Source organism: Eleutherodactylus coqui, chromosome 4, assembly GCF_035609145.1.
Source record: "Eleutherodactylus coqui strain aEleCoq1 chromosome 4, aEleCoq1.hap1, whole genome shotgun sequence".
Classification (NCBI taxonomy): domain Eukaryota; kingdom Metazoa; phylum Chordata; class Amphibia; order Anura; family Eleutherodactylidae; genus Eleutherodactylus; species Eleutherodactylus coqui.
In genome coordinates, this window is record NC_089840.1 from 208,135,583 (window position 1) to 208,157,947 (window position 22,365).

Here is a 22,365-nt window from a genome sequence, read left to right on the forward strand (position 1 = left end):
GCCCATAGGGATGCATTAGCATACGCAGGGCAACTTAAAACATGCGGTTGTGATTTTTTTTTTCCCCCCCTCAGCGTGCGGATTGCACGCGCTTGATGGAATCGCAGCATGTTCCATTATTCTGCAGATCCCGCAGGACAGCTTCAATTGAAGTCAATCGAAGCCATCCTATCCATGGCACAGCCACAGCGGTCACTGTGGACGTGCAGCAGATCCGCGGGAAACAAGATTTAAAAAAAACAAACAAACAAAAAAAGAAAAAAAACACTGCGTGGCATCCGGCACACCGCCAGCAAGTCCGGACGTATTTGCTGTGCTGAAGAAAGAAGATCCGGATGGCACAGAGGAAATCTGTGCTGGAGCTGGATAGGTAAGAAAAGGTTTTTTTCTCCCCATGTCTGCAGGCACGGCTGGATGCAGTAGTGGAATCCGTGCATGCAAGTGGACATTGGGCCTTACAGATTGATTAACTATTGAGCTACTGCAGCCGTCCAAAAGGAATACATTGAGCTGTATAAAATCTTGTTGACAGCAGCCATCACTCACTAGTTAAAAGTCAATGAATAACACTACAAAGTCTCTGTAGCCTTAGGTTGGACTCACGCTCATAACCGCACTAATGACACTGTGAAGTTTGATCAAGTATAAAAATACACTTAACATATCTCCAGGCCTACAGTTACTAGCTCAATTAAAGGTCAAATATTTCCCGCAGAACGCAGTTGTTGACTGATAATGAACAACCATATGTAAAATACTAACGTCAGACAGCAGGTGGCGCGCTGCAGATTTACTTCCATACAAGGGCTAACTGTCAGGTTGTAATAGACTCCTAGGTTGTTCAATAAATCTGCCAAGAGGAAAACTGCGCACAGCAACAAATCCTGCAGCAGCTTCCATGTTTCAAGAGCTGTATGAGGAATGAAAGCTGAGCTATGATTGGGTGCCATAGACCAGGGGTCCCCAACTCCAGTCCTCAGGGACCACCAACAGGTCATGTTTTCAGGATATCCTATGGTAAGAACACCTGTGGCAATGTCTGAGGCACCGACAATAATTACATCACCTGTGCAATACTAAGGAAATCCTGAAAACCTGACCTGTTGGTGGTCCCTGAGGACTGGAGTTGGGGAACCCTGCCATAGACTGCCTAAAGGAAAAACTATTTCAGAAGACTCCTCATAGTGTACAAGTCACTTAGCCATTTGATTCAACCAATTACTATTATACCACCATTTCCAGAATATCATAATCACAAAATTAGGCAAGTTATTTTAGAACAAAAAAAAACAAACAGCCAATATGCCTTTTTATGGCTAAAGAGCTTTAAACCTGCATACACACCTCTTTACAGCTCTACGGGTTTAACCTAGTATGGGTGTTCTGTAGTCACTGAAGCGGAAAGGCCCCAGGGGGAATTAAGTAATCACTGGGTGGGACCCCTAAAACGTAACCTTTATTGATTTAATGATTAAAAATCCTATATTTGGGACCAACATGAAAAGACCACAAACAAATATACTTCACCAATTTAGGCTACAAGCCAGTATTGAAGAAATGTCCAAAAATACACAATGAAACCGCCCAGGGCAAAGCGGTCCTGTGTATTTGGATTAGTATTAGAGTGATAAACGTGTGTCAATTTAAGTCACTACAGAGCGTGACCAGACTAATACCCATCAGTGATTGTTCTCGATCCATGATGCTGCTATAGAAATATGCCGGTTGCCACAGAGTGCTGATATTCAGGTAAAATTGTGTATAACGGCTGTTCTACACGTAGCTCTGTTCTGTGAATATATCGTTTTATATAAAGTGGCTATCCAAAGACTGCTTGCCTACCATCTGGGCAGGAGACTCGCTGCTGTTGCTGCTTTGTTATTTTGGGCCCTGGGCTTTTGGGGGTATTAGGGCAAGCAGTCTCTTTGAAAAAACAAAATAGCAGCTTGCTTGGTCATTATAAGATGTTATGAGGGGGAAGATATTTTGGTATTTTGGCTCTTGTTTTTCCACAGTAGAAAATAAAAAACAAACAAGCTCATTCCCAGCCTCTCTCAGCTCCCCACTTATCCCTCGCCGAAAGCTCTGTGTTGCCACACTGATGTATTGTATGCAGGCCGCATCATCCTACGTATGGAACGTCACAGGCTGTTGCAGCCAGTGACAGAGCTCAGCAAATCCGGATTAAATGGGGTTAAAATAATAAAAAAAATAAGCTTCACTCACCATGCAGAAGTTCCCTCCAGATCCAGTGCAGAAGCCCTGGCAGTTCTAGTACTAAAAGCAGCTACAGTGGTCAAACACAGGCGTCCGCATGCTTACCATCTCCTGGGACTAGAGCGGCAGGGGTGCTGGAGTGGGAGAAGACCTCAGAAGAGAGTATGGCCGATGCAATTTTTTTTAACCCATTCTCTACCTATACAAAGTTTTTCTTTTTAAACTCTGAAGAGTCCTTTAACACCGCACTAAAGCTGTGTACTCCGGAGCAGGTGCACTAACCAACATGATTGCTGCATTGTTTGCGTAGAAATTGCCTAAGCAAATTTTCTTACCGATTCTTTCCCAAATGTATTCCAATATTGTTCAGGATGAGCAGAACCACCATACATCTCTAATAGAGAGCTGAGTAGTACAGACTTGTGCAGAACCCTCATACTTGCAGTGGATAACGGAAGCCCACACCTTACTGGTAAACTTACCTTTCCATAAGCGGTTTTAAATGCCGCCTTAATCTTCTGCCTTTGATCATTAGAACGGTTAGAAACAACATCAATTACGGCTTGTTCATCAGTTCCTGTGTAAGAGGCACAAGACAAAATCATATATAGTGATGGGGTTACTCAGACACATGCAGGGTTCTACAGAAAATAAGTTAAAATCCATACCAAATCCCTTCATCGCCTTTCTCAGCTTTTCGGCATCAGCTAAGGCATCAAAATTTGCGGCAGCTCTGATAGTTCCCTGAGTGGCAGTCATTGCAGAAGCAAAAGGCTGGAAAACCATCACCAAAACATTATAGGAGGAAATACAATCTAGTGATAAATACAGAACTGATGAAAATACAAGTATTTTTTGCATCTGAAACTATTTATGACATGTCCCATATGCACTGTGATGAAGAATTGGAACAACCAGACCAAGACACACATCCAGCAGGCAAATGTGGACTCTATGGGTAACAAACTACAAACATCCCAAATGGACACACAAACTACAGTACGAGTGTACGCTCCTGAATTGGACACTACAAGTAAGTTCACAAGGCAGAATTCGTCAAAGCTCTTCCTTGTGAATCCAGCCTCTAAAAAGTGATGGAATATCCAGGTCTTTTTGCTGTGGATCCACGTTTGGATTTACACCTGTCAATGGACAAAATCCACGTGCGGAATTCTAAAGCATTATCACACCAAGAAGGGACATGAAACACGATATTCTGCGTCAGAGTTCCACTTGGATTTTTTTCATTGACAGGGCTAAAATCAACATGTGGACCCGCAGCAAAAACAGAGAAAGACCCCGAAAACCGTGGCCAAGACTGTGTATGTTCAGATGGCAGAATTTTCCACAGGTCCGTGTACAGATTTAACCCCAAAGTGCAAAATCTGCATACAGAATTGTGACGCGTTTCCGCATCAAATAGTGACATGTCTTTTTTCCATTGACAGGGCTAAAACAGAGTATGGGTCCTCATCAAGAACTGCGTCAGAAAGCCGCAGACTGACGTGGTTTTTAAAGCTTGTGGAAAATGTGGCAATGAATTCTGCTGTGTGAACATACCCTACCTGTGTCTAACTTTACAGAGACGTTGACACCCACTTCCACTACACAACAGTAACAGATAAAGGTCAGCGTGCTCTGGACCAAAAATTAAAGGGAATCCATCAGCTCGAACTTGCTGTCCAAACTGCTGGCACGGTGTTATAGAGCAGGAGGAGCAGAGCAGAGGGATATATAGTTTATTGGGAAACATTCTGTATAACTTGTGTCCTATTCATTTACAGGGGGTGGACAAAAATATGGAAACCCCTGGCCAATGGAATCTTGCTGCTCAGGCGGACGTTCACTTCTGCATCTGTATCATATTACCTCCACTTAAATCGGTCTCTACATGTCTTATGGATATAGTTCAAATTTACTTGTAGTCTTGTGAAATGTGATTCATAATCCCATGTAAATTAAGCCATGCATTTTGTATGGCATTTCCATATTTTATGTCCTCCCCCTGTAGAGCTCTGCTCATTCTGAGCTGAACAGTTCAGTGGGCGGTCCCATCAGTGATTGACAGCTGTGTATGACATATACATACAGGGGTAGTAGTGATTTCCGGTTAAAAAAATAAATAAAAAGTACCCGCAGTTAGGCTACATTCACATGAGCGTGAATTTCTTGCAAATTTCGTGCATTGCGAGACGCGTGAATGTGAACTCCATTCTTTTGAATGTATTCATACACATGAATGATTTTTTTCTGCAAGGTAAAAAAAAAAAAAAAAAAAAAAAAAAACCATCGCTGCATGTCCTATTTTTTTTTTTTTGCATCTCTTGGAACGCATCGCTTATTGTTTTTAATGGGGCAGTTAAAACACAACGCATGCGGTTCCATTTGCCAATCCCATTACAATCAATGGGAAGCACTTGCTGGTCCGCCGAAGGACATGAAACAAGTGCTGGAGGATTGGAATTTCAGAGAAATGATGCGAGGCGTTTTGCATTAAAAAAAGGTCTTGTATCTGGAGGGAAAAAAAACAAAAAAAAAACCACGTTGACGTGCGCAATATCGGCCCGGGTTTCTCAGCCCGATATCGTGCTTGCCATTGTGAATGTAGCCTTAAGATTACTGATCAAACAGTTTTTGTAATCCAAATACTAGTGCTAGAGATTTTTTAGACATGTATGATAATACAACATGTGAACAAAATCATGAACACAGACACATTGTCTATGTAAGATGTGAACCACACAAATGCTTTTTGGAACAAACATGCAGCTGTATTCTTTAAACTTTTTTTTTTTATTTTAAAAGTACACACGCATGCAGTCACCTTGCTCCAACAGGGTCTACCCCAAATAGGGCATAACAGCACAGAGTAATTAGGAAAACAATGAAGGAAATACAAGGAAAATTAGGGGTGGCAACAAATAAATGGATTTCATTGGGTTTTGCATATTGCAGCTCATTTACAGGCATTATAAGGCTAGGGAAAACTTACAAACAAAATGCAATTATTCCTTAATACGAAAAAAAAGTGAAGCAGTCATCCTCACATCTAGTTAATTGTGTTAATGTGGGCAGTACATGCATTTTGTGCTTAAATACAAAGCCATAAGCAGCAATGCATCACATACCTGATGCTCAACACTAACCTATAATATGCAATATAAAAGGAGTTATCTACAGTTATTAATTGTAACGGTATAGTCAGGCATTTGACAAACATATATTCTGCTATAATCCACAATCTTTCATATATTTGCAAAGTTTTCTGAGATCTGACATCCTTAAATATTAAAACTAGGTAAATACACACCAGAGGCTGCTGTCCGGGCGCCGGTCCTGAGGGATATCCACCTAGAAAACAAGCCCAATACACCCAAAATCAGAGCCAAACACACCCCAAGTAAGCATCTCTACTAATCAAATGACAATATATACATAAGAGGAGGATAATACTTGTGGATTCGTTGTATAGCCCATCAAAAATCTACAGATCATAATATTCAAGTAGCACAACCTACGCCAGTCTGACCAGTTTTGTCCTCCTTTTACCTGTCATGTAGCTCTGGCCAGGTGAGGTTGTAAATTATTCATGATCAGGCAGACTCCTTAGCTGGGAAACCTTCTGTATCATTTACATGGGCGGCTCTGGCTTCATGGATTTTATCATAAGAGTCCTACAGTCAGTATCATTTACCACAAAAACTAAGCCTGTTAAAAGGGGGTTTGCAGACACCTTAAAATAGGGGCTTTAACAAAATTGTAATACAGTTTAAATTCTGCATTATTCCCATGCCACCGGTGACTTTGGGAATAGCAGGAAGGCATGTTTTTTTCTTTTTACATTAAAGGGGTTGTCCCGCGGCAGCAAGTGGGGTTATACACTTCTGTATGGCCATATTAATGCACTTTGTAATATACATCGTGCATTAAATATGAGCCATACAGAAGTTCTATACTCACCTTCCCTGCGTTGGCGTCCCCATCTCCATGGTGCCGTCTAATTTCAGCGTCTAATCGCCCGATTAGACGCACTTGCGCAGAAGGGTCTTCTCCCTTCTGGCCGGTCCGGGCACGAGCGGTGTTCTGGCTCCGCCCCCTTCTACGCAGCACCGTGTAGCTCCGCCCCGTCACGTGTGCCGATTCCAGCCAATCAGGAGGCTGGAATTGGCACACGTGACGGGGCGGAGCTACGCGATGACGTGTAGAAGAGGCGGAGCCAGAACGCCGCTCATGCCCGGACCGACCAGAAGGGAGAAGACCCTTCTGCGCAAGTGCGTCTAATCGGGCGATTAGACGCTGAAATTAGATGGCACCATGGAGACGGGGACGCCAGCGCAGGGAAGGTGAGTATATAACTTCTGTATGGCTCATATTTAATGCACGATGTATATTACAAAGTGCATTAATATGGCCATACAGAAGTGTATAACCCCACTTGCTGCCACGGGACAACCCCTTTAAGTGTGAAAGATGCCATTTATTCATTGGACAAGTCAACAAAAACGAGATTAGGCAGAGTCTGCTGATATTGTCTCTCCCTTGCTGATCACTGTATAAATGGCGTTTAACAGCAATGCCATTAATGCTCCAGCATTAAATACCAAGACGGCAATTTACAGTTGTATAGCACTAACTGTAATATTACACAACCCTTTACAAGCAATATGGCGCTTCGACAGGCTTTACCAATATATCGAATGGTGTACTGAAGGTATATACAGTGGGATCTGGACTTGTTTTACAAGTCTTCTAGTCTTTGTAAAAATCCACCAACCTTGTGCTTGACCTGGTCCTCCAGCTCCGTAATTCTGAGTAGATGGCTGTTGGTATCCTCCATAGCCTGGTGCACCACCTGGAGGTGCTCCATATCCTCCAGCAGCAGGAGCTCCATATCCCCCAGCAGCTGGAGCTCCATATCCTCCAGCAGGAGCCCCAAAACCAGGCGCACCATACCCAGGAACACCTTGTGGGGCTCCATAGCCTGGGGCACCGGGAGGGGCTCCATATCCTGAACCTTGACCTGGTGCTCCATAACCCGATCCTTGACCTGGCGCTCCATATCCAGGAGCTGGGGGGGGGGTACAAAAAGTAATGTTCTTTGAACAACGTAGAACAGAATAAAAACAACCTTAAGGAAACAGACAGATATTCAGAGTAAACAGCATTCAACTAGTATTTCAGAGTCTAAGCAAGTAGAGCTTCATTAGAGAGAGAAGCCAATTGAGAGAGATGTTCAAATCACAACTTTGTGGATCTGCAAACTTAATCAACTAAAGCCTACAATTTCTGTGCCAAGCTAGAAATACAATTTAGATGCGATAATTACAAAACTGCATTCTTGAAACCTGCTGCTTACGATTCTATTAAGGGCTAAAAAAAAAAACTTGTGTGAAGTGTCAACCTACAGAAAGCCATTAGAGTAACTAGATAGAACTACATGCATTTAGCACAGTCCAAATAGATCATATTGAAAATCATCAATTTATGATGGTCATTAGTAAATACAAAAAGGAATATTGACAAAAAACAGTTGATGGTAAAATTAAAAACTTGCCTCCAGGATAGGATGGCACTGCACCAGGGTAGCCACCAGGTGCTGGGAAACCACCTGCTGCAGGGTATCCTCCTCCAGCTGCTGGTGGGTAGGCGCCACCAGGATACTGTCCACCAGGAAATGCCTGTTGCCCAGCCGGGGGATACGCAGGATCACCTCCCTGTGGAGAGAGATTCAAAGTAAGAATTAAAAAGAAGAACCTACCAGTTCTGGGCTACACATGTTAACCGCAGCCAAGAACCGCACTGAGACTGCAGCAATTACAGTGAAACCAAGCAGTTTTGGTGCCCGATTCTCAGTCATCTGACAGACTGTGTGTGAGGGCCCAATCATCTGGCCATCCTCCAACATCTTTACATATAGTCAAACTATGGCTGACACCTCCAAGGGTTGGCATCTTATGCAGCATGGTTTAGGACACGTGACATGCTAATGAGCCACGGTCCATGCTACGGATAGGGGTGTCCAAATACTTTTGGTAGGATAGTGTAAGTTTCACTGGCACTTTTCTCCACTGCAGACATAAGGGCTTATTTACTAATCAGAATATGACCGTTTTCTGGCACAAATTACACCATACATGTCATTCGCCACATTTACCATGTGTTTTAGATACTTTTTCCAAAAACGGGGTGTGGCCTGAACTGAGCCAAAAAATTGCACCATACGTTTGGCACCATCTTTGGGGTAAATTAAGCCAACTCATAGGTGGTTTAAACTTAAACTAGACACTCTAAAAATGCATTAGTAAGTAAGTCATTAGTCTTAAGTGGCGGGAAAATAAAGCTGTATGAAGCATTATTTTTCTCAGAAAAAATAAAAACAGACCCCTTGGCCGCACCCCGATTTTGCGACCGATCTGGGAAAGCATTATGGCTTCTTTTATATGGGAAAGCCGCAGCACAGAGACTAACAGAGCCTTACTCTGTTCCTTCACTTTTACAGAAAACAGAAATGTTTTCCCATTAAACACGCCAACTGATTTCATATGGAAAATGCCAACAACTGGCTTCAGAAACAGCCAACACATTCTCAGGTGACCACTTTGTTCCATCCATGTACATTCTGCAAGTACAGGGATAGTTACAGCAACTTTGTGGTGTACAAAATCAAAAACAGCACCGCAGAGCTCAGCTTCTCGGACTCCTACAATATGCTTTATTTTAAGGCCGCTCTGGTACTGGAGAATTAAGTGATGCTGCGTGCAACCTATTAAACCCTTACTGCCGTCGAAATTAAAAAAATAAAAAAATAAGCTGCATTACAGACTTCATATACCGTATATACGCGAGTATAAGCCGAGGCACCAAGTTTTACCTCCAAAAACTGGGAAAACTTGTTGACTCAAGTATAAGTCTAGGGTGGGTTTATACTCAAGTGAGGTCCGTGCAATATTGCTTTTAATGGGGCCACCGCTGCTGCAATGGGCTGCATACAGTGATTTTTGGGGAAGGGCTTTAAATATAAGCCCTTCCCTGAAAATCATCCCCAACATGTGTAAAAAATAAAAAAAATACTTATCTCTCCGCTGCTGTTGGGGCTCAGGTAAAACTGCATTATCGCCGCCACTCCATCCCACCATAAACTGCATCATCACCGCCCCTCCATCCCACCACAAAATGCATTATAGCCGCCCCTCCATCCCACCACGAAATGCATTATAGCCGCCCCTCCATCCCACCACAAACTGCATTATTGCCCTTCTATCCCACCACAAACTGCATCATCATCATCGTTCCCTCAGGGCCCGTGCCGACGGAAGAAACGGGATGTGAGTGCCACCACCAGGGAGGCTCTGCACGCCTCAGGGAACAGAGCAGCAGCGGCGCAGAAGCTCACTCACCGCAGCCACCAAGGAATAAGTCTCTGCAGCGCCGGAGGGGTGAATCCAGGCAGTCACTGCTGGAGTGGTGAGTGCAGCTAATCAGTCATTGGGGGCGTCGCCTGGCTACACACACCACTTCCGGCACGGACAACACAGCGGCGGCCGGCGTGCAGAAGAAATGAAGACCGGCGATATCATCAGACCAGACACAGAGGCTGCAGGAACACACAGATGAGCGGGAAAGACCAGTGAATAGGTAAGCAGCTCGGTTGGCACCGTATTCACTCGAGTATAAGCCGAGGGGGGCTTTTTCAGCACAAAAAGTATATGAACTTAAAAATCAGCTTCTTTATTACATGCTACATAGATTACGCATGTAGGGGGTAACAAGGTGGGGGGGGGGGCTGTCCTTCTGTAGCACGGCTGTTGCAGCAGGAGGCCATTATTGGTGACAGCTGCCTCCGGCTGCAGGGTGGCGCATGCTCAGCTTCTGACCCCACGCCATCCACACGATGCAAGTTTACATCCTGTTGCGTTAAGTACCCCGTAGCCTGGGCATAAACTAACACCATGTTGCGTTAAGGGGTTAAATGCCATGTACACCTTTGCATGCTTTCCTTTTAATCCCTTCAGGACCAGAGATTTTTCATCCTCCCTTCCAAAAGCTGTAACTTTCAATTTTCCCATTAACAAGGCCGTATAAGAGCTCTTATTTTTTCTTCAAGCCAAGTTGTATTTTTTTTTTACATGGCACCAATTTAAGCATGATAAAGCAGAAAGACACTGTAGTACTGCGCGAGTGTGGTTATGCTACACAGCACATTAAAGTCATTCTGCCTGGTTAGTTTAGCTGGTGCTTATCTACACCGTTATTTGCATAGCATTGAATTTCACGGCGCCCTAAAGTTTTTTTTTGGTTTTTTTTAGATGTATGCAAAAAGATTTGCACAGGAGTGTATCAAATATCATCTGCAGAAACATTTATGTGGCTCAGAAGCATTGTGCATGCAGGCAGTGATAGTACTTACTGGATAGCCTGGATATCCCGGGAACCCTGATGAAGAGTATGGGTATGCCATTCTGCAAGACAGGAAGAAAAATGCATTGCGTAATTAAAACTGAGAGAGTTTAGCAAAAAAGAAACCCACACACACATACCCTCTGGACATGTTTGTTGCTCACACTCTCTATTTTTAGCTGGAACTATCCATGGCGGGACAGAACTTATGGCACCTGTCAAGGACCACTAAGCCTTCAGGGGCTATAGACTTTGTTTTCTATTTAATAGTTGTGTGGAGGGGAACGAAACAAAACCCATTTGTACATACTACCCTGTCTGCCCTGTTTGAAATAGAGCTGAGAATAGAAAACTACGGGGGCAATTTATCTGGACTGGCATTTTATATGCCAATCTTACTTGCGCTGGGCTGAGTGGTTTTATATGGGCAAATATTGTGCACATGAAAAAAAAAAAAAAGATAATTTATGCAATTTTTTGACAAAATATAACAAACTTCTCAAGCACAAGCAGCTTCGCCTCCTCTTATTTTATTAGAGCAGGTGGGGCTTAGCAGAGTACGGCATAAATAGAAAAAAACAAAAGTTGCAGATTTTTTGCACAAAACAAGCATACACCAAAACTTACGACTTTTCTCCGCCACAACCAGTTATAAGTTCTCCCCTATGGCTTGCCATCAGGGTTGTGGAGTCGGCAAGCCAAACCTTTGACTTTTTAACTTTCCAAGACTCCGAAGATAAAGGGATTTTTAAGTGATAAAAAAGGCATTAAAATGGCATCAGCATAAGGATACTTCGGCTAATGGAAAGCAAGGACTGATTTGCTATTGCCGTTTCCTGCAAAATTCGGCAACAATGTACCGTACAATGTAAGGGAATTACGTTTTAATACACTGCACTCACTTGTGGTGCGTAAAAAAAAAAAAAGAATTTCAGCAGTGGAAGTTATTCTGTGGGTTCAGAAATCCACAGTATGCTCTACGTGCTACTGAAATGTTGTAGATTTACACTGAAGGATTAATTGATTGCAATGCATGAATTCCGCTGTGAAAATCTGCATGCAAATTTTGATGCAGATTTAAGGCCCCTTTAGACGGGATGAATGTTGGCCAAGCAACTTGTCCCTGTGTGTCTGCGCTGCCGTGCAACAGATGGCTCGCTCACAGAGGGACCAGCAGGGAGGCGGGGGGGCTGTCAAAAATCTCACATACAGGGCGGCGAATCCGTCGTGGCAAAGAAGCCAGCGCTGCGGCGTGGATTCCCGGGAAGCAGCATGTCCATTCCTTTTTTTCCAGCTGTGGCCACACTCTCGTCTATGGGTGAGCCAACCGCAACAGAAAAGCATGCGGCGAAGCCGCTCCAAAACTGGCGGCCGAGTGCCGCGGGTTTTGAAGCTGTGCTTTACCAGCGGAAATCTCACAGTTTTTCACTGTGACAAAATTGCAAAATTTCCGCCCAGAATACAACCCGTGTGACCCCAGCGTTACAGTTGTCCGATAGTCAACATGCAAAAGAAGACGGCGAGTTCACTGTAGTGTGGAAATTAGTAAGACATCTGGGCATACTACCAAAAATGATAAGAAAATTTAGAGCAGGAGCCAAAGAACTATCTGGTCACGGGGAAGCGTCATTTTAGAGAATGTTCCAGATAGAACATAAAACTTGTGACATTCTGATGAAGGAGGAGTTAAAAAGGGGAACAAAAAAAAAACAAAAAAAAAAACAAAAAACACACACACCACGACATATAGACAATTTTTGCGAAATGGACAACTTTGCTATCACGTTTGCATTAGCTTTTCAGGAACTACAACAAACTGACTTTAAGAGAGAAGCGAATCCAAACGGGACAAGTTAAATGACAGCAGATGAGGTTGTCCTATTTGCAACTCATGGCCTTGTTTACACGGGCGTATTGTTTCATTCACATGAGCATACATTTTCACGGGATGTTCGATCGGGCGGAAAAAAAAATAAGCGGCATGTCCTTTTTTGGTGCGTAATACGCGCCACAATCTGCTGTTGGAAGCGAATGGGCCGATGCAAATCTGCAGGAAACCTGTGTATTTACACACCAGATACATGGACTCTTCTGTGTACTTTTCTGTGTATTTTGTGCACACAAAAACCGGCAGAAGCGAGCAAAGCACACGGGCGTAAGCCATTTTCAATCATGTAAATCCGCAGCATATTTTTGCAACCGAATAGTGTAAACGCCCGGGTGAATGAGCCCCAATAGAATCCCTGCAGCCCCATACTGCGGAGCCGGGGCCACTGACCGGGGTGGAGCTGCGTTTGGCTCCAAAAGATGGCACCTTTCTCCTCATATAGAAATATTTTTGGGAGAACCTCTGTTACAAACTGTATGTGGTACAAAGTCAGAGCAGAGCAGGAATAGCGGGGTTATAAATGCTGTGAGCTAATTATTAATACTTACGGTACTTTGGATTTACACACAGGTTTTTGTGACAGTTTTTCATGCAGTTTTTTGAGCCAAACCAGAAGCGGCTCCATCAGAAGTCCTTCCTTTCTATTTACTATCCCTCCCGAATCCACCTCTGGACTTCTGGCTTGGACTCAAAATAAAAAGCAAACATTTATTTCCATTTTAAATTTATATATTCTGCATTTCTGCTCCAGAAAAATGGAACAGAAAGACTGAATTGTGACTGAAGCCTCATATGCAGATATGAATGGGCACCAAGGTTAGTTTCACACAAGTTTTTTTTTAAAGAGTCACATTTGTTTGCGTTTTGACACATCGGCCTCTAAAAGGTAATAAGTGCTGATCTAGAGCTTTACTGTAGGACAACAGTAAAATATGAAAGGCCCAGAAATAGTACATTATTGGTAACTGGAATCTCATTTTTGCTGCATTTTCTTTGGTCTATGGAGTTTTCTACAAACATGGTCTGCATACGGCGGTTTGTAAATAGGTGTGGCTGTATGAAAGGAAACAAGCAAAAATTGTTCTGGTATTTTTTTTCCACTCACATTTCATGGGTAAATAATGGTAGTTTCCACCTGAAGTGCTGCCTCAGGCCTCATGCCCGCGGCCGTGATGGACTCCGCCAGCAGAATATCGCAGCGCTTCTCATTACATGTGGGAGAGGACGCTCCAGGAAGACGCTACAGATTTTACGTTTACATGTAGTGTAAATGCTGCGGAACATTCCAAAGCGTTTCTGCATCCAAAACAGTCAAAATCTGCACCACTGGAACGGATTGTGACCCAAAATCAGCTGCGTATTCGCAGCAGATTTCAGATTATTAGTACGCACGCCAAAATGTTACCAATGAAAGCTACACCTCCTCCCACGTCCTCAACCAGCGCTCCAAACGGAAAAATAAGAGATGTAAAATGATATTTTTAAAGAATTTTTATTGTGTCAAAGAAGTAAAACAGAAAAAGAGCCAAGTTTGATATAGCTGTAATCCTTTCAGCCCACAGAATAAATTTATCATAGTTTTCCCAGTACTGTGAACTGGGAAGGAAGGGGGGGGGGGGGGGGGGGGGTGACACCACGTGTGTCTCCCCTTCAAAAAAAAAGTTACAACATATTGCAAAATGGTGCCATTAAGAAAATACAACTCATGCTTTCCAAAAACAAGCCATCATACAGCTATGTTGATGGAAAGCTAAAGGTCATATGACTTTTGGACTGTGACAACAGAAAAACAGAGGAAACTGCTCTGTTAAGGCTACAAACAGGCCAGTCACTGAAAGGTTAACGGGTTGTATCAAGATTCAAAGTGATTCCACATCCATAAGGCAGAGGATAGCTAGCTGATCGGTGGGGGTCCCACTGCTGATAACCACGCAGATCTCAAGAACAGGGGGCTCCTGTCGTCCTCACTTGAACTCCCACAGTAAGGAGGACACTTGGCTACCTCGGCCATGCAAGTGCACCAGCACTCCATTCAATTTTAATGGGGCCACCAAGATACCCGAGTGGCACCTGCTGGCCATTCCCATCAGCCCCATTGAAATAAATGGAGTGCTGATTGCAGATGCTCAGCCAGTGCAGCATTCAGTGCGATGTCACTGCGGTGGGATGGGGAAGGGGGAGGAGGGGGAATCCCTATGGGAATCCTGTTCTTTAGAGTAGTGGGGGTTCAGAGGCGAGACCCCCACCTGTGGATAAGGGATAACTTCAAATCTTTGTTCAACTCCTTTAAAACATACTTCTCCTAATTGTCCCATACAGTTCTATCCAGTAACGTTGCAATCTTGATACCACCTAACTTTACTAATTTACACAGCTTTCATTATTTTCCCCATTTACATTAAACTGCTTTAAATATTCCTTCTCCAAGTCTTCCTCCAAACCCATGCAGACATGTGAAGGATTTGCACTTAGCACCCAATCCCCTTATAGAAAGAGTCTTTTGGTTCACAAATTCTAAGGCAAACTAAAGCACAACCGTGTAAGTCGGAGTCACAGGACAGCAGAGACATTACTAATCAGGTGACAAGGACAGTTAAGGCCCATTTACACGGAGTGATGATCACTCAATCCACAGTTTGAGTGACAGCTTTGAGCGATCATTTTGTATAAACTATTAAGTAGCTACTCAGATACTTAATAGCTTATTACTGTGCAAACAAAGCCATGAGCTGAATGCAGTTAATAGCCAGAGGGCTCTTATCTGCATTCAGCTCCATTGTTCTCCGAAGGGAAACAATGCTATCAGCACCACCCGCGGAGAACTCAGTGCGAGATTCTAATAAGACCGCACAACGATTTTTAGGCTGCCTCAAATGTAACGCTTTACCAGCAGCGCACAATGGCCGCGCGTTTAGACGCAACGATTATCGCTCAAACGAACGCTTTTGAGCGATCATCGCTCCATGTAAATGGGCCTTTAGGATGGAGTGACAGTGTGCTCTCTCTATGTGTCTGCTCCTCATCAATCCACAAAGTTGATGAAGAAGTGAAGCCAAATACTGCGATAAAGGAAATTTCCTGTATAGGGCTGCCTGTCCACGGGCGATGATCCACTGGCGATAAATCGCCCACGGATCACGCTATGAAAAGCTCTCCATAGGCTAACTATGGAAAGCGCAGCCCGACATCCAGGAGCAGAGAATTATAGCGATTCATCGCTTGCTGGATTGAAAACACGGCATGCTGCAATTTGCCATAGTGAGCCTATTAGACCTGTCAGTGCTCTTCCCTCCTCCCTCGTGGTGGAGTATCGCTAGCGATATTCCATCACGGCCGTGGACAGGCAGCGTAAGGGTGCGTTCACACATTGCGGATTTGATACAGATCTGTATCAGTTTTCGCCCTTCCAATTGAAAGAGTGAAGTCTTCTGCAGATCTGCGCCAAAATTTGCAACAAATCCGTATTACACACGCGTATTTCCTGTGCGTAACACCTGGTGAATGGAGGCATTGAAAGTCCATAGACTTTGTGACTCCATTCACCGCATACTGTATATTGAGCACGCAAGATGCAATTCAACTATGTTTGTGTGAGCCCGGCCTCAGGCTAACGTCACACGTGCGCTCATATCGCGCTCGCCATCCATGTGAAATTCCCTGGATGTGAGGCATTTTCATGGCAAACCAGCCTTGCATCACTTTGGAGGTGCGGGGATCCTCTGGTGCGGCTGTTTTCAATGGGAGAACTCTCATTATATGTACCTAGCATGTAGGGCGCTGCTGCCGCTGGCCCCGCTGGGCTGCGATATGAGAGCAAGCAACAAGATAGAACATGCCGCGATTTGTGTCCTGCATCACATTGCATAGCGGTGCCATGCAGGGAAACATCGCTTGTGAGCGACCCCATCAAAAAGAATGGGGTTCATATTTGTGCATCTCGCAACACACAAATCTCGCACGATTTTCACGCCCTGTGAAAGCGACCTTAGGGTACATTTAGAGATTCTGATGCAAATTTTGACGCGTATCTGTTGAAAGGTTGAAGTCTACCAAAACTCGCACCAGATCCGCTACATGTGAACGCACGCTTTAAGCATTTTAACGTTGCAATCTTGATACCGATCAACTGTTGGTTTTTTTAGTAAATTGCTTCTAAAATATTCACTCTCATTTTCCCTTAAAAGCCATACAGAAAGAGTTTCCTCTGTGGAATTTAGTAGAAATGCAAAAGAAGCGTGAGGGATTTACTCTTAGCAACCAATTATATTTTAGAATCCATCTTAGAGAATAATGAGCTCTAATCAGGCTAATTGCAAAGCCCCCATTGTATTCATAGATGCCCCCTCCTCCATGACACGGCCCTGCTTCTTCCATGACTTTGTTGCTATAAACCCATACACTCTGGGTAGGAGTCTAATAGTCCACCATACTATTATACAAGTGTATTATATGGGTAACAGGACTGTGAATGCTGATGTTTGAACAGCAGCTTTAATATTGATTGGTCCTTCTAGCCAACAAGACAACACCCAGGATATTGCTTCACTTTACAACAAGCTATGTACAAATAAAGGCACAGCATCCAGCACACCCGACTGATGGACATGCCAGCTAAACTGGAATAGTCGGTGGTATAGACTGGCCCTCCGGCTATGCTCAGAGAGGAGGATTACAGCTTATTATCACGCTTATGTTATATAGTGGTAGAGGATTAAATCTAGAGCAATTAGTAGAGAAGTCACTGCAAAAGATTGGAGATACCAACAGAGGGCGACAGCATGAGCCTCCTAACAGCAGATACCTTTACATGGGATGACTATCGCTGCTGTGGTTTCCCCAGATGGAGGCGCCGGAGTGCACCAGAGAGGTCTTCTGGCTGCCTGCCTCCATTCACTGCAAGCAGGCAGTCGTTCACAGATGAGACACTGCCTGTTTACATGGGCCGATGGTTACTTGGTTTTAGGATAGCTTAAAAAAAAAAAAAAAAAAATCTCTATCTGGCCTGGCAGGATTTCCCGTGGGATTTCCGCCGCTGGAAGCCTGCATAGGATTGCATTAACAAACGCAATCCTATGCAGATGGCCGTGGTTTGGCCGAGCGAAATCTTGCGCAGCAAACAAACCGCAGCATGTACTACAGAAAAGTCACTCACCCGGCCGCCGGCTCCAGTCTGCGCATGCGCCGGCACATGAAAGATCCGGAACTGCGGGGCGCAGGCGAGTACGTGCTGCTCTCTGCAGGCGCTCGGGTTGGGTCCCGCGGCGAGAATTCTCGCTGCCGGATCCGACCTGGCCGTCTGCAGGCGGCCTCTCTCTCTCTCATTTTTATGCGTTTCTATTGAGTAATTCCAAGGAATCCACAATGCGAAATAAGATACAGCAGGGGAGTGTATGGGTGGCAGGGGAACTGGATTGGAAAGGGTTAACCCATTACACAGATGCAGCCATAAGTAAAATATACTATAGCTAGTCGGATCTACGGGGCGAACAAGAATTCTAACAGATCAAAGGTTTCTTGTTTAAAGGGCCACTCTGGGGAAAGTTTTAAACATTTCCTTGGGATGCACCTCCCATACAGTGCCCAGCAAGGTAGACAATACGATCACTAGACTGATATGGTCCCTGTTCTGGGCCCACGTGACTTCCACTGTGTCTGGCTGAATCCTACAGCATCTGTCGTGTTAACAGAAGTGACCGTTTGTAGTCATTCCCATGAGAGCCTCAATGTAAGGAATGTGCAGCGGAGGGGCTCAGGTTCTCCCTTCTAGCGGCTGGAGAGCGGAGCTAGCTGCAGCTCATGGATATCTAGGACTACTTCCTGTAGTCCTCTATGCTGCTACTAATAAAACGCAAGGTTCTCTTAAACTACTGCATAGATACATAACGCAGATGTTCCACTACAACCAGTGTGACCGTCAGCATCCCAGAGAGGGCTGCGAGAAGATTGTGACAGATTCCGGTGAAGTTGCATGTACACGTTACACCGGTTCTTCAGCTGTAAGGTGCAGCCCATTTCCCCTCCAGCAGTTGTTGATGAAATCAGGCTGTAGACTCCGTTTTGACGAGAGTGATCATATGCCGTCGGCCCCCATGGCCCTTTCTCTGGAGGAAATACTATCTGTCCGCACAAGGTATTTTGGGTGTGAGCTTATAATTCGCACGTTATCAGATATGTTGAGCATCGCTTGCTATGATAAACCTTCAGGTCACAAGAACACACATTTCACTACTGTATTATAAGCTTGTAGATGTGAGGCAGCGCAGGCGTGAAATGTAAGGCTGGGTTCACACAGGGCAGAATCACGCCAGAAATCTTGTGGTTTTGCTGCAGAAAAAAAAAAAAAAAAACACACGCGAGATTTCAACTAGGAAAGCGCAGCTTCAAAACCCGTGGCACGCAGCCGTGGGTTTTGGACCGGCTTAGCCGCATGCTTTTCTGTTGCAGCCGGCGCTCCAATAGAGAGGAGCACGGCCGCAAGGGGAAAAAAAAAAAAAGACACGCTGCCGCCAGGTAGTCTGTGCCACAGCCCCGGCTAATGCCATCTTTGCCGCAACGGATTGGCCTTCCCATGTGGACGAGATTTTTGACAAATCTTGTCCACATGGCTGACTAATCGCGGGATTATCGGCGGCAAGTGGATTTGCCACAGTGAAATTCTGCACAGGATTTCCATGGCAAATCCGCCCTGTGTGAATCCAGCCTAAGTCTGCAGTGAAACGCGTGGCTTTCAGGTGCCCATTTCTACTGCAAGACTGTAGAAGTTGGATTGGTAGTGATTGCAGGTGCGCTCCATTAAAGGCAACGGTGGTTCCTCTGAGCTACTGGAAGCACCCATAAGAGCCCGCATGCCATCACTTATAGGACATGGTCACATGGGAAGGAGTTTTCTGCAGTTTTCGCTGTTGGGTGTTCCAGAGGAAATCTGGTGTGGAATTTGTTGCAGACTTCACCCCCTTATTTGGAGAGGTGAATTCTCATCACAAATCCGCTGTGGATCCAGAATCTGCACTCCATTCCCTACAAGCAGGCAGTTGTTCAAAAGGGAACATCTGCTGTTTAGACGACTCTTCGGTCAGTTTTCTGCATGCATTTACACACAATGCACTTGTATTGAACATCACAATTTTGCAGGCATGACATCAGTCAGAGTTCTTGGTCCAATATCACGTCGTCTGTGTGAATTTTACCACGATTGACCAGTAATCGCAGTATAACACTCCCATTGAAATAAATGGGGCCTCGCAGACATGCGTTTGATATTCAAGCGCCGTCTTCTCTATTTTTGGCTGTTTAGCGCACCTCATCATCCATCATAATAATGGGGTGCGCTAAAACATGCTGTAACGAAAGTAAAATTGCGGCGCTTTGCCGCATCTACGTGTGAGGTAGGCCTTAGGCCGGTCTCACATGGGAGCCTGCAGCGGAATTTGGCACAGACCGGCATCCGCGCAGAAATGTTTAAATCTGTATTGCAGATGGACAGTACAGATTTCTCCTCAAAATCCCCCCCCCCCCGCACTGTCACAGGTAACCGCGATCTGTAATGTCAATTGCGTATGGGCTGCGGGTCGAACAGCTTCCCTTGACTTCAATGGAATCCGCACAAGAATAGACCATGCTGCGATTTTATTTCAGCAAGTGGAAATCGCAATCGCTGTCCGCTCATGTGAGAGTACGTGCGAATGCTCTATTCTTGTTCATAAATGCGGAATACTACAGATCGTCCGCATGGGTGACAATCACAGATTCCGCAATCCAAATCTGGTGGTGTGAGACCGGCCTTAGAATAATGATGCATACTAGCACACATTGTGCATCAGGCGGTCAGGGAGGTGGCACATACAACTGCTTGTCCAGAACCGCAGGGGCATTTCATGCCCCTAACAAGCGGATGTAGGTTCTCTTCATGTGGGCCTGTACAATGTTACTAAAGAAAGCAGAAAAAAAAGGTAGGCAATTCAGCGCTGCTGCGAAGGCGGCGCCAATCCGGGAATACAGAAGAGAACTTTATTGGGCAAATGCGTTTCACTAGTTTGAAAAAAGCACCAATCTGGCGCAGAAACGCGTTACCCTAATAAAGGTCTCTTCTGCATTCCCGGACTGGATCCTCCTGGGCGGCAGCGCCAAATCCCCTCTCTTTTCTCTGCTTTAGGGCTTGTTCACACAGACGTGAGCACATTTAAGCTGTGCAAATACGCCGCATGTTCACGCAAATGTAATGCGCCTACAGCCGCGTATTTAGCCTGCATGTATTTAAGTGCGCAAACGCACCACGTGTATCCGCACACAAAATCCCAGATTGTGCATATACGCCGGTTTTACACAAGCCCATTGGTTTCAATTGGCTCTTACGGTGTGAGTGCGAACCAAGTGTGTTTGACTCTTATGGTGTGCTGCGAAATGTTTCATGTGATCACATATTGCGTAAAGAAATACGCTCATGTGAACAAACCCATTGAAATCAATGGGCTCCATTCACTGAGTATAGGGGCTCGTAAGCATGAAGCTACATGGGTCACGCAGCATTACACCGCCGTAGGAGTCGGTAGGGCACTGCGCAGGACAGCGTATCTCTCACACACCGTCATATGCAGCGCAACTCGTTTTTATTTCTGTTAGTCCCTGCTGTCGCGTTGCGCACATACAGCGTTGAATACATAGCCCATACAGAACAATGCGTAATAACAACATACTGCGTTCTTTTACACGCAACGTATATACGCTAATGCGAAAGTAAGAATCAATGTGCCACGGCTTCTTGCCCGGCTTTATAGTTAGGCTGTCAGCGTCAACTATACACGCGAATGCTAATGTTCTTCATTTCCGGTTTATTGGCGATCTGCGCTTTTTTCCTTCCCTATTGTTGTGCGCACGAAGTTACCGTCCCAAGATAATAGTCATTCCTACACAAGCTATCCTAGAAAAAAACCCAACCCCCCCCCCCCAAAAACCAGATACCTCATCCCCGTAAGGATGTACGCAGATATAGCAGAGCTGTGTTTGTCGCATCCCGCGGTGCGGGGGTGGTATTGTTGTTGTAGTGCAGCCCGATATTCCTCCCCCGATTATGTCCTACAGGAATGGAAGTGGCAGCACAGACGGACGGACGGTCTATAACCTTCAACCAAATGACATTCTCGGCTCTGCTACATCTGCGTATTGCTGACAGGTTGTAGTGGGAGAACTCCACACACAACAAGAACATGTTCTGCAACTTTCTCCCTCCCAGACCTCTCCAGGGTGTGGTTACTGGGAAGGCTGACGTACTGCAGCACTGCCATGTTACCTAACCACCACCATCCCCTCACAGGGTCCTGGCACAATGCAGCAAAGCAGAGTTTGTCATGTGTCAACCACTGCAGGCTGTGGTTTTGCAGTGCAGCCTCCTAGTCAGCTCTGCTACATCTGCAGAAGGCTTCCTCTGAGCGACAATGCTGTGTTTACCCCATGAAGTTTCCAAGAACTTCAGCGCCATAGTGACAGCCGCCTCACCTTGTCAGAAGTCCCGCGACGCTGCGAAGTGGGGGAGGAGAAGCTGACAGGACCCTCTGCTGCCAAGATGGAGCCGTCAACAGCAATTCCCTCGGGTGGGAAGGAGGCAAATATGCTAAGTGTGTCCCAACCCGGAAGACAAGAAGGTCCCGCCCGTCACATGACGCCTCCGTCCACAGAAACTCCAGCTGGGCGGGAACAGGGAGGGCTAGGCCTGGGGAATGGCCGGTTACTATGGTAACCCTTGGGGCGCGGAGCGGCTAATGGGGAAATCATGGCTGTCGTGTGTGCTGAGGAGATTACTGTGTTACCTGAAATAAAGCCATTTATTGTCATGAGCATGTCCAGGTGTCATTAGTGCAGAGGAAGTG

At 45.1% G+C, this 22,365-nt stretch overlaps 1 protein-coding gene across 2 annotated transcripts in view; it reads right to left on the bottom strand.

Annotated features, from left to right (window-relative positions):
* ANXA7 (annexin A7) overlaps window positions 1–22,152 on the bottom strand; it is a 39,188-nt gene extending 17,036 nt beyond the window's left edge. The window contains exons 1-8 of one of the 2 annotated variants that reach the window (XM_066600630.1): window positions 21,995–22,152; window positions 10,625–10,676; window positions 7,772–7,931; window positions 6,992–7,285; window positions 5,528–5,568; window positions 5,346–5,363; window positions 2,886–2,991; window positions 2,700–2,794 (exon numbers count right to left, since the gene is read on the bottom strand). In XM_066600630.1, coding sequence (XP_066456727.1) covers window positions 2,700–2,794; window positions 2,886–2,991; window positions 5,346–5,363; window positions 5,528–5,568; window positions 6,992–7,285; window positions 7,772–7,931; window positions 10,625–10,675 — 765 coding nt within the window. In that variant the 5' untranslated portion in view covers window position 10,676; window positions 21,995–22,152. The remainder of the gene's footprint in view (window positions 1–2,699; window positions 2,795–2,885; window positions 2,992–5,345; window positions 5,364–5,527; window positions 5,569–6,991; window positions 7,286–7,771; window positions 7,932–10,624; window positions 10,677–21,994) is intronic. The other variant, XM_066600631.1, reaches the window with a different exon arrangement.
* Window positions 22,153–22,365: the final 213 nt, after the last annotated feature.